The sequence below is a fragment of the Protomyctophum parallelum genome (assembly GCF_964188405.1).
Source record: "Protomyctophum parallelum genome assembly, chromosome: 20".
Taxonomy (NCBI): Eukaryota; Metazoa; Chordata; class Actinopteri; order Myctophiformes; family Myctophidae; genus Protomyctophum; species Protomyctophum parallelum.
Window position 1 is genome coordinate 35,737,155 of NC_139718.1, and position 12,696 is coordinate 35,749,850.

A 12,696-nucleotide genomic window follows, 5' to 3' on the forward strand; every position below is an offset into this window, starting at 1 on the left:
TCAAAAATGATGAAAAACGGCGTGCTATCGTATGCCGTACGATATGGGCTATAGCCCATGGTCCAAAATGATGACGTTCTCTCTACCGCAACATACTTAAAAGTATAGCGGTGTATGAGAATGGGTGTTGCGGAGGATGAGAAACATTAACATTGTGCTATATATAGGAGCAATGGGACTTGAACATAGAATGTCCGTACAGAGAGACTGATCATTAGACCATTGCACCATCAGTCAGACACACAGTGAACATCTCCTGGTAATTGTGTGTGTTAGCCCTCAGTTGGTAAAGTTGAAACACTCCAGCATTATAAAGCTATAGGAGAACAGGGATTTGAACATTTAGAGGTGTATTAACTGAAGGCTCACAGCCTCAGCCTGATAACCTCAAAAGTCTCATATCTCCCCTGAGCCATAGGCAGTTGCTTTGGCTTAGTGGTTAAGATGTTGGCCTTCAGTGCAGGGGACCTGTGTTCGATTCCTGGGTGTTACACTCTGATGAACGTGAGTCTATGTTCAACTCTTGATTCTTTCAACTTTACTATCTGAAGGCTAACATACCAAAGATCGCTTCAACAGTACAAAGAGGCAGATGTTACTGAGTGATGTTGTATAGTAGGGGCTATTCAGCACAGAGAGTTCATGTTCAAATCCCACTCTTCCTAAAGTTTAATGCTAGTTATTGAGCTTCATTTACTGCTATTCTAGCAGTGGCTCACAGCCTCAGCCTGACTAATCCAAAACTCTAATTGTCGTAGTGGTTAAGATGTTGGCTTTCCACGTGGGAGACCAGGGTTCGATTCCCGGCTGTTACACTATCATACAAAAGAAGACCTCAACAACAGCGCTAAGAAACATCTGATTAATATGAGTCTGTGTTATTTAAACTTTACTGAAGGCTAACGCACAAAAGATCACTTCAAAATTACCAGGAGACTTTGCCTGAGAGTGTCTGACTGATGGTGCAGTGGTCTAATCATCAGGCTTTCAGTACAGACATTCCATGTTCAAGTCCTGTTCCTCCTACAGCTCAATGCTGCAGTAATTTGAACTTTTCAAGGCTTGAATAAAAAATAATAACTCAAAAGCACCAGGAGACATCTGCTGAATGCCCCAAGGTGCCTTGTGGGGCGGCAGTGGCTCAGGGGTAGAGTGCCTGGATGGTAACCGCAAGGTTGCCAGTTCAAACCCGGGCTCCCCCAGAGTTACTGTCGAAGTGTCCTTGAGCAAGACACTGAACCCCTAATTGCTCCCGATGTGCTAGTTGGTGCCTTGCATGGTTTCCGCTGCCATCGGTGTATGAATGGGTGAATGTAATGCACAATCTCTGTAAAGCACCTTGGATAAAGGCGCGTAGCGCCTTTATCCAAGGCGCTTTACAGAGATTGTGCATGCACCATTCACCATTTATGTTAAATTGGACATTTTCATGGTAAAAGGTTAGCTGGACAGGGTTCTTTCAGACATAAGCCCCAACCATTACATCTCAGGAAACAGGGGGAGAGAGCACCGTCTCCCGATGGTCCTCCAGCACCTTGATGTCATGACATGGGACTTGAACCTGCCAACTGTCTGTAGCAGAGGCAACGGGTCAAGCGCTCCACACCATTGAGCCAAGGCACCTTTGGGCAATCAGTAGATGTCTCCTGGTGCTTTTGAGTTTTTATTTTTTATTCAAGCCTTGAAAAGTTCAAATTACTGCAGCATTGAGCTGTAGGAGGAACAGGACTTGAACATGGAATGTCTGTACTGAAAGCCTGATGATTAGACCACTGCACCATCAGTCAGACACTCTCAGGCAAAGTCTCCTGGTAATTTTGAAGTGATCTTTTGTGCGTTAGCCTTCAGTAAAGTTTAAATAACACAGACTCATATTAATCAGATGTTTCTTAGCGCTGTTGTTGAGGTCTTCTTTTGTATGATAGTGTAACAGCCAGGAATCGAACCCTGGTCTCCCACGTGGAAAGCCAACATCTTAACCACTAAGACAATTAGAGTTTTGAGGTAGGCAGGCTGAGGCTGTGAGCCACTGCTAGAATAGCAGTAAATGAAGCTCAATAACTAGCATTAAACTTTAGGAAGAGTGGGATTTGAACAACTCTCTGTGCTGAATAGCCCCTACTACACCATCACTCAGTAACATCTGCCTCTTTGTACTGTTGAAGCGATCATTTGTATGTTAGCCTTCAGATAGTAAAGTTGAAAGAATCAAGAGTTGAACATAGACTCACGTTCATCAGAGTGTAACACCCAGTAATCGAACACAGGTCCCCTGCACTGAAGGCCAACATCTTAACCACTAAGCCAAAGCAACTGCCTATGGCACCAGGAGACATCTGCTGATTGCCCCAAGGTGCCTTAGCTCAATGGTGTGGTGTGCTTGATCGGTTGCCTCTGCTACCTGGCAGGACACTGGGTGGACACTGCAGACACTGGGGATGCACTGGGGAGGCACTGGGGGGACACTGGGGGGACACTGGGGAGACCCTGGGGGGACACTGCAGACACTGAGGGGACACTGGGGAGACACTGGGGATACACTGGGGAGTGCAGGGAGGCACTGGGCAGACACTGGGGAAACCATGGACTAATGCCCTTTTTTCGTGATTTTCAACTTTTTCTCAAATCCTCTAAAATCATGAAAAACGGCATACTATAGTATGCGGTCCGAAACCATGGACTATAGTATGGACCTTTTTCGTGTTTTTAATCTTTTACTCAAATCCATGGCTATTGATTACTAAATGACTGGAAGACAAGAACAAATGCTACATTTTCAGTAGTTTTATTGAAAAATGCCTCTTCTGTTTCAGAAATAAATAAGAAAATAAGGCTGTGGAATTCACAAATGTGCAGTTAAAACATGAGAAAAGCAATTCTATGTCCATAGTCTTGCACGCAAATCCCAACTGCATTGATACAAAACAACAACTATTTTCTGATTTAGAAATACTTAACGTCCCTAAATATACAACACAGACATGCAATTCCACCTTTGGTAACAAAAATATTGTCAGCTGTGAATTGTTACAATATTTCAGATTAACTTTGGTTTACAGGACTTGGAAAAGCCACAATGACCAATCGGTGCATGAACTGGAATGGAGATGTATGTGGATAAAATCATTATGGCAAACAGATTTACATTGTGAATTTGTTTTCCCTAACTGTGAAGTAAACATAGCTTTTTGGAAAGCATTGACAAACATACATACTACTCTTGACATATTTGTTGATTTTCACATGATTAGTGCATTGCACATTGGACTCCGATAAACACTTGATGCAGTTATATTACAAGCAGAGACAATTAAGGGAACAGTTAGCAAGCACACAGGTTTTGTAATGAAAGAACATCGAGAGTTTTGTACTCTTCTTGCTAAACTTGTCTCACGTTGGCAAAATATATATGTTCAACAAAGCCAGGGGTATCAAACCCGTAGAGTTTTTATCAAGTCATACTTACATGTGACCATTGAAATAATTTTAATATAGCACTTTTTTGAGAACTCATGTTTGTGCCTATGATGGTATTCTCTCAGTATCATCTCTTGGTAGTGACCGCTTTCCTCGCTGGTTTCGTGTGTAACCAGGTGACTGTATTGTCTCATAATCTTCGGCTGGTTCCTCAGGTATAGACACGACCGCAGGCTCGGGCTCGTAGTGATTGGCTAGAAAATATTTAAGTTTGGCCAATCAAAAAAAAGGGTTCATTCTACATTATTTCATCTTAACATGCTCAACATACGTTTAGTGTTACATTGCACAATGCTATGGAAATCTGGCATGGTTGTTTCCTTCTTAAGATGCCAGGAGAGTTTTGAAAACCTCTTATTTTTAAACCTCAAAAATACAAAATAACAACCCGAAAACAAAACAAAAACACAAAATGTAAGGATGGCATTGACAATAACACATTCTGGACTGATATTTGTCTCAATTTCCTTTCTAATCCTAAAACCCGCTGAGGTATTAGATAAGAATATAGGACATCATCAAGTAAAATAAAATATAAAATAAAAAACAACAAATTGCAGGAAAACAAACACATTGTCAATTCTCAGGTTAAAGATTAATTGTACAAATGGCACATGCTTCAGTCTGAACTGGAGCACTAGCTACTGTATATAAATCACTGAATGCATCATAATCAGAGGTTATGCTGGCAGTAAGTAAGCAGAGTGTTATAGGGCACAAGCTCAATACAGATGTTAACTTGATTTTTTTTAGTGAATTGTTGACTTTCAAACATCATTTACAAGGCACAAATTAGTTTATTTACAGGTATCACCTCTTCATTGACATGTTAACACTGCTGTTGTCAGTTACGAAATCCCTTTGGTTAGTAGTTGTTTTGGGGTGAAGTTTTGTTTTGTACATGCTCCTTCCTTCGTAGAAAATGCTCTTTCACTCTGTTTTTTTCCCACCGGGTTTTGGGTTCAAGATGCAAACAGGCCAGTAGGTTGCCATCACTGTAGCTTGCAGCTGTGATTGGATGTTAGTGCCAGTCCACTTCTCTGTTTTTTCTTTTTTTTCTTTACAGTCTATTGGTTCGTTTTAACGTTGCTCATTAATTATGTCCATGGTGATTAATCCTTACATGCCCCTTTAGTGACCGGGAAAACATCTCAGAAACAGGACTTCAAAGTGTAAGCAGCACAGGCGGCTTAGTTTATTATGCCGTACCTGAAAATAGTTGAAAGAGGGTGTGAGTGTTTTCTGTAGCACATTCTGAGTAACCAGACATCACAACGCATCACATGCCACTTTCAGTATCACTGTCAAATGTATGGTTTTTGTTTCCTGAATATAGGGGTTCCTCGTGAAAAGATGGCATTCGCTCTCAACAAAACTGAGAACAATTAAGTTAACCACTTAAGCTTTGTCTACTTAAGTCGTACAAGAAATAGTGACAAGACGTGCAAACATATAGAAGAGAATAATGCTTGCACACTGAAGGAAACCTAAGAACTGCAAGAACACCGCACCAGGGTTTTCAGATGCAACATTCTTTTCAATACATAATAATCCATGGTGTGATGCAAAGCTAAGATGCTTCCACCATGGATAATTAAATATTGAAAAGACTTTAGCAACCCCAGTGTGTGGACATTCCCCTCTTGACGAATCAGTGGGCGAAAAGTGTTTACTGTATCATTCTCTATAGTCTCAAACATCAATCCGTTGGAACCCTTATATTCTGATCACCATACATTGTCAAAGCAAAAAGGTAGTGCATTGAGTTGCGAATAAAAATTAGTGTGCATCCATTTAACCTGATATGTAATATTGTGCCATGCAAGACCTAAATATTGTTCTATGTACCTGCATATCCTTGTCCGTGTCCGTTGTAAGGAATGCCAACACACTGAGAGGAGTCGCAGTACCCTGGAGGTCCTGGTGGTCCCCTCACCCCGGGAGTACCCTGGCGACCCGGAGGGCCACGAGGCCCAGCAGAGCCGGAGGGACCCGGGGAACCCGTTCTCGACTCGCCTGGTGGCCCTGGAGAGATGAGAGAAGGTTCAAATAGGAGGACTCGCTGCCAAGAAGGAAACCCAGTGACATCACCAACGGAAATGATATGGGTCACACTGGTATGTAGTACTGTAATTTAAATATTTAGACAAGCCAATTAAAAGCTTGACCACAAACATACCCCCCTCCCCCCAACCCCCAAAAAGTTGTACTTAAGGGGGCTCAGTGCAGTTGCCCCCTGGCCCCCTCTGTCTAGACGCAAAAATCCCAGGGTGGAAATCTCCCCCCCCCCCCCCTTCTCTCGTTCTCTCTGACTCCCTTAAATGAGCCCATGTGTTGTCAATGAAGCCACCAAGGAAAAGCTCATTGTACAACAATCTGAATCTCCCACCCACACACACACACACACACACACAAGAGTGAGTCATCCATCCATGTGGGTTTCCTCCTACTACTGCTCAGTCTGTTCTCACTTCATTCATAGAAAGACAGACATGGCAGTGTTTGGATTGGGGTCGGCAACACATCAATAGAAGATGCCTGCCGTTTCCCACTATCCCCCCCCCCCCCCCCCCCCCCAATGATAGGCAATCGTCTGAGGTGGTTGGTGGGCTTTTCCGAGGAAGCAAACTGAATATCGGTTGCAGCCGAGACTCGTATTGTGGCCGATTCCATGCAGACAGTGTCCTAATAATAACTCGGCCCAGACTAAATACAAAATTTTTTGGTCATTTCCAAACAGTTCCAACAGTATTGAGATCAATTAAAAAAATAAATCCCATATGACTTTGAGGCATTTCAATGGAAAGTAGTCACTTTCCATTTAAAGTAGGCTACAATAGTTCACGCATTGTGGAATAATTTTTTTTGTCAGAATGTGGGTTTCGCAGAATAGCTATTATGTGCACGAGCTGTAAATCATTAAGAAATGAAATAATTGGGAATACAATTCCAAGTATTCCCCAAGTGTTGAACGAAGGTACTGCACAGTAAAATCCTCAGTGTAAATGTATCCATTCTGTACCTCAGAAGAGTGTATAAATGTAACCTCTGAGTTAAATTAACACTGAAGATTGTACCGTAGACACACAATATGTAAATCACGCCTGCTCTTTGGCGCCTGTGATTTTAATTGGACCAGGAGGAATGGTCACAGCACTGTATAGTGAAAAAAAGTCACCATTTTGGAACTAAAATGTTAAAAACATCCCTGGCAGTGAACAGTGAGATACACCAGAACATCTGCAGCTGTTGAAGAACACAAGGTTGTACAGGAAGCCTCCGTGAAGATGCTTTTATGTTCCATGCTTCACTGTGATGCACATGGTGCATAGCAGCCTCATTGTTCATCGTTACATGTCTCAGTCACAGCTGCCTTGCAATGTGGACAGCACAGTACAACTAGAAGAGGATGTACTGTGTTCCTTGATCGGTCAGTGCATGCATCACTAAATTCATACGCTCTACACTTAGTGGAACGGACTCGAGATGGTCTGCTCTGATTTCCTTCCACGCCAAATGTCTTCGCCAGAAATGGTGGATCTACAAGCTCACGACGTGTTCTCACGTGAATGTTCACGCGTGGCATTTATTTCTGCCGAATGTTCCCCCCCCCCCCCCGTAATAGGCGGTGATGAGGTTCAGGTGGTTAAACGATGTTCAAGCCCAATTTACTACCTTGAATGTGGTCCCGGGGATCAGACAAATTGGAATGAAATGGATCTCTCGTGGTCCATAGGGTGAGAGACGAAGGAAAGTCTTACCTGGTGTACCACTGTTTCCTCTTTGTCCTCGCTGTCCAAGTCCTGGACTTCCTCTCTCGCCTTTCTCTCCTTGCAAACCTGGAAAAAGACATCAGAAGTAGAGAAATCAGCAACAGTAACAGTTTGCACAAAAAAAAAAAAAAAAGGGTCTGGAGTGACGTACTGTATAGATCAGGAAGAATTAACCATGATGGAAAAGTCTCATGTTACTAGTGTATACTAAACCTAACCTAATCCATCCATGTGCAAACCTCACAAGGAAATATAATTATGTCATTTCCTTCAGGCCGGATGGAGCAGCATGGGTACCGTAAACGTAGTGACTACGGCGTAGTCAAATGCCACTGTGTGCTTAACTACTCTTTTGTCATTCTTCTCTGAGAGACCCTGTGACACCTCCAAAACCACCAGTGGAACCAGCACTTGGGACTATACCTCTTTCTCCTGAGTTTCCGGGTTGACCCGGATGACCCGGGGTTCCGCTTCGCCCAGGCTGACCGGGCTCTCCTCGGGTTCCCTGTTCGCCAGAGGGGCCGGCGGGGCCGGGTGGCCCTCCCGTGCTGCTGCGGTATCCAGTGGGAATCTGGTTCAGCATCATGTCGATCCTGCTCATTTGGCCTGCGAGAGGTGAACGACGTGATTTCACGAATTTAAAATAAAATCTCACGACACAAGGGGATAAAACTGCGTATGGCCAATGTCCTAATATGCGATTTGTGAAACACGATATCAGACTGTGTTCATTGTTTAGGAAACAGCGCTATTTTATATCATAATTGTCAATATGATAAACATTATGATGTTTTAGTAATATTGTTCCTGTAATATTGTTCCTGCTGTTGGCAGTACATACTGTACTGCCAACCAGATGAAGAAATCACAAACAGACTCTTTAACCTTTGCTTTTATGACATTTATGGCAAATGCTTCAAAACATGTTGCTAGTTTGACCACTTAAAATGCTCTAATCTTTAAAAGAAATAGTCAAGCTCCCAATGCATCTGTGATGCGTTTGGAGCTTGTAGCTTCCATGCTTCCATTGAAGACATGCTGGCTTCTTTGGAATTCCAAATGCCTGAACTCAAGCGTGGCGACTTTAATCCATGCGATTTGTAAGGTTTGAAAACAAAACAAAAAACTAGATTTACAGGTGGTGCAAAATGTCCTTTAGGCCATTGGTTCAGTGGACGAGCCCCAGGGGTTTTATTGTTTTCTGTGTACATTTTAATAACACAAATCTTGCATGGGAGTCCCTGGCACAAAATATGTTCAGATGTGTGCCGGCGGCCAAATACATACTCACTTGCCATCCTTGACATGGAAAAAAGTTAGAGAACCACTGCTTTAGACTAAAGAGACATTCTACTTACTGTTCACGAGCTGTTCACAAACTTGTCTGGCGATGGAGCGCATCATGTTCTGGGATGCAAAGTCTCCCTGAGCAGCAGAGACATTTTAATGAGACCCGGTTGTCTTTATGCCACATTATAATAGTGCATGATTATACGATTCTAATAAATAAACATAATACATACCCTCTCTCCCTTTTCTCCTTTGATGCCAACTGGTCCCTGTTAAAGAGAAGAACGCCATTGTCAGTGACAAGATGAGAAACACGTTGCTTGAGCTTTGAGGCAACACTAGAATGGAACATGAATAACCATGGCTTTAACATTCAAAAGAGACAATAGATAGATCCAATGACATCTGACGAATTTAAGGGGAATGCTTAATACTTTTGTGAAAACAATAGACAACTATTGGGTATCTATTATACTGCAGAATCTTCTTCAGACATAAAAAAAAAATATATATATATATAGTGACATGCAAGCATTTCAATCTCAAGTCAAAGCATGGCTTAAGGCAACTTAAACTTGCCAACATAAACAACGCTGAAGCTGAACTCATGAACTTCTATTGTGCCTTTCACCATAACAGGATGTTCCTCACACGTTCACCTGAGAGGACGGTTTAGTATTGTAACGTAGTGTAATTTCATCATAATGCATTATTTTGTATGTGTTTTGAGTGTTTTGTATACAGCGTGGTTGTTCTGTTTCATTGCTGTACACCTGCCCAGGGACTGCAGATGAAAATTAGCTCAATAGCTACAGTACATCTGGTACACTGCGTCAGATTTCTATTGCTCAAGTCAGTTCAAATTTGTACACCGTCTCTGTCAGACAAAATAAAGTAAAACAAACAAACAAAACACTTGATCATCGTGGTCTGTCGATGGAATCGAGTTGCGTTGCACATACCGAGTTTCCTGTTTCTCCGGCCTTCCCTGGTTTTCCTGAATTTCCCTGTGCTCCTGGATTACCAGGATTTCCCTGGAAAGAAACACAAAAAAAGTGTACTGTAATATTGACCTAGTGCACATTACGTGCGCCAGCACAAAGTGTAATATTGACCTAGTGCACATTACGTGCGCCAGCACAAAGTGTACTATTGACCTAGTGCATGTTAACGTGCACAGTACAAAGTGTAATATTGACCTAGTGCACATTACGTGCGCCAGCACAAAGTGTAATATTGACCTAGTGCATGTTAACGTGCACAGTACAAAGTGTAATATTGACCTAGTGCACATTACGTGCGCCAGCACAAAGTGTAATATTGACCTAGTGCATGTTAACGTGCACAGCACAAAGTGTAATATTGACCTAGTGCATGTTAACGTGCACAGTACAAAGTGTAATATTGACCTAGTGCATGTTAACGTGCACAGTACAAAGTGTAATATTGACCTAGTGCTTGTTACTGTACGTGCACAGACCTCATCACCATAACGGCTCACTATTATTGTGATGTAATCAGCTTTAATTTCAGATGTGTGTTTTATGTACATAAGCCCTGTCCGGCTAAATTAGTTGATATAGCATCCAAATCAGTTTAACCACTTTAACCCTACATACAAGCTCAAGCTTTGTAGATCTGCTATTGACACTATCCATTGACACGGAAAACGTTGACAGCCACTGTGATACACCACTCCAGACGCACTACAGAGGATGTGGAAGACCACATCTAGATGGGATGATTGTTTACTGTACTGTACTGTACTGTAATGTACTGTACGCGCCAGCCCATGCTAAGCAGCCTTTTGAAGAATCCAGAACGGTATAGTGCACGTGAATGCCATGTTGGCATGCATGTAGCCCCTGTGGCATTGTGGGACGATTAAGTAGATACAGGCCTAAACCAAACCACAGAAAAAGAAAATGAGATGCCTTCGCCTTTTTCTCTCATAACAGAGGCCGAGAGACTACAGTCTGCGTTTTTATGTGCAGCGCCATTGGAGTGGAACTCCACAACCGGACGGGTAATTGTTTTACATATATCAGGAAATAATGCATGCTCCAAGGGGGTGTTTACGCCCCTTAACACAAAGACACCCCCCCCCCCCCCACACACACACACACACACACACACACACACACACACACACACACACACACACACACACACACACACACACACACACACACACACACACACACACACACACACACACACACACACACACACACACACTGTCCGAAACTGTTACTTTTCAGGATTCAAATAAATAAAATAGAGAAAATAGCAGATCTGCAAGCACGATTCTTTAGTGTGACATTGTAGTATGATCAAGTATAAGGCAGGCGCGCGCGCACACACACAGTCACTCACCATTGCTCCTGGTGGGCCTCTGGGTCCAGATTGTCCCTCCTTCCCTGGTGGTCCCTGTGAAGAAACAACAATATACGCTGACACGCGGGGTACAACACACTGGGGACCTTAATCCAATACAATACATGCCCACTGTTGAGATATATATATTTCTTTCTTTCTTTCTATTTCTACCTGAACAGGGTGCTGAATGGGGTGCTGGACAATTCATTACAGTAACATGCATTTACTGCACAAAGAAAACAGTTTTGGCTTGAGGCAAAATGGCTAAAATGCAAAGTAACTGTGAGACAATATGGTAATACTACTGTACATCACAGTACATGCTGCGCTACGTAAGTGCTCACATGCAAAGCACATGTCTAGGTAGGTGTTGGCTGGATTTATTTGTAGGCTGTCAACAGCATGTGTACATTGAACAGGCTTACCCGTGCTCCGGATGGTCCGACTGGGCCTAGCGGGCCAGCAGACCCGGGAGAACCCTGTAAATAAAGCAGACACACTTAATCAAATGGTAATGATCAGGAAAATAAGATTCATACAGGTCCCAAATGACTGTCTATAAAAATGTCTGCAGTTTCCTAATGATGTAGCCAAAGATGATAGACCATCTGTTTCCCTCCAAACCGGAACTATTTCATTTTCTTTTAAACTGTAGCTGCATGTGTTTATTGGAACCGTGTGCGGGACAATGCTGGCATAATTAGCTTGATTGTGCGAGGGAAACAATACAATGGTGCTAACAGCACTCTGAAGCTGCCCAGGTCTCAATAATGTGATTATTCCCATGTCTCACAACTGCCTTATTTCTAGGTCAAAGTAATCAGTGATGAAGTTCTGTCCAGTTGAAGGGTGGAAGTTGGCTGAATGAGAGGTTCCTCAGCCAGGAGATGACGCTGTAATGCCAGGCCATTCAAATGGCCTTGAGAAACCATGGTGATCTTTTCAGAATGCTAAATAAATCCATCTAAATGTCAAAGCCAAGTCGTCCTCAGCAAATCCGAGTACCATTGTCTGCATGGAGCCTTTGGACTTGGTACAGCACAGCGTCCAAAATCCAAAGAACCTTCAGGAAAACATTAAAAGAGACAGTAGGAACCTTTTGGAGCTGTAGTAATCCAATTTTTGGAGGTTGATCTTCTTAAGACTTCTATTCCATCAAGCTAGCGGAGACGAGAGATGTTCAGACCTATACGACAACGTGGCCTCTGGGTCTTTTCACAAAGTCCTTTTCAATCACAAGCACCAGAAAAGAACGTGTTCCATTCCCGTGTAAGACGAGTCTGCGCTCCATAATAATTTAACTGCATCAGCTGGCCTTCTACTGTGTGTCAATCAGTGGGCTGATTTCAAGAGTGGGGGGGCCTCTCGGGGGGATGGCACGGTCTACCTCCCACTTTGAGTGTGGTTTTAGACTCGCCATGTGGACCGATTCCAGGCTCCAGTAGCAATGCTTCTCTCCATGGATAGCCTCCGGTTTCCTGTTCAAAAACCACAGCTGGGGAATAAAAAATAAATTAAAAAAGAGAAAGCAGCACTCACTTGACGACCCATCAGACCTGCGTCTCCGTTCTCTCCCTTTGGTCCTTGGCGACCCTGAAGGAGGAGTGGGGAGGTGACAGGTTAGAGTTGAAATACCAATCGAGATCACTTGGCAAAAAAAAAAAAGAAAAAAAAAGAATCAACAACCTAAACTGCTCTGGTCTTTCTCTCTTTCACTATAGGCCGCCTATAAATGGGAATGCATTAATGTGTTGAAAGAGATTCAGAGAAGGAAAAG

The 12,696-nt window shown here is 42.9% G+C and overlaps 1 protein-coding gene across 3 annotated transcripts in view; it reads right to left on the reverse strand.

Annotated features, from left to right (window-relative positions):
* Positions 1–2,769: 2,769 nt before the first annotated feature.
* The window catches only part of col12a1a (collagen, type XII, alpha 1a), an 88,021-nt gene continuing 78,094 nt past the window's right edge, over positions 2,770–12,696 (reverse strand). For 2 of the 3 annotated variants that reach the window (XM_083792575.1, XM_083792574.1), the window contains 10 exons: positions 12,459–12,512; positions 11,345–11,398; positions 10,917–10,970; positions 9,503–9,574; positions 8,774–8,809; positions 8,609–8,675; positions 7,674–7,856; positions 7,239–7,316; positions 5,326–5,502; positions 2,770–3,671 (listed from right to left, as the gene is read on the reverse strand). In XM_083792575.1, coding sequence (XP_083648701.1) covers positions 3,523–3,671; positions 5,326–5,502; positions 7,239–7,316; positions 7,674–7,856; positions 8,609–8,675; positions 8,774–8,809; positions 9,503–9,574; positions 10,917–10,970; positions 11,345–11,398; positions 12,459–12,512 — 924 coding nt within the window. In that variant the 3' untranslated portion in view covers positions 2,770–3,522. Of the gene's footprint in view, positions 3,672–4,254; positions 4,687–5,325; positions 5,503–7,238; positions 7,317–7,673; positions 7,857–8,608; positions 8,676–8,773; positions 8,810–9,502; positions 9,575–10,916; positions 10,971–11,344; positions 11,399–12,458; positions 12,513–12,696 lie in introns of those variants that run through there. The other variant, XM_083792576.1, reaches the window with a different exon arrangement.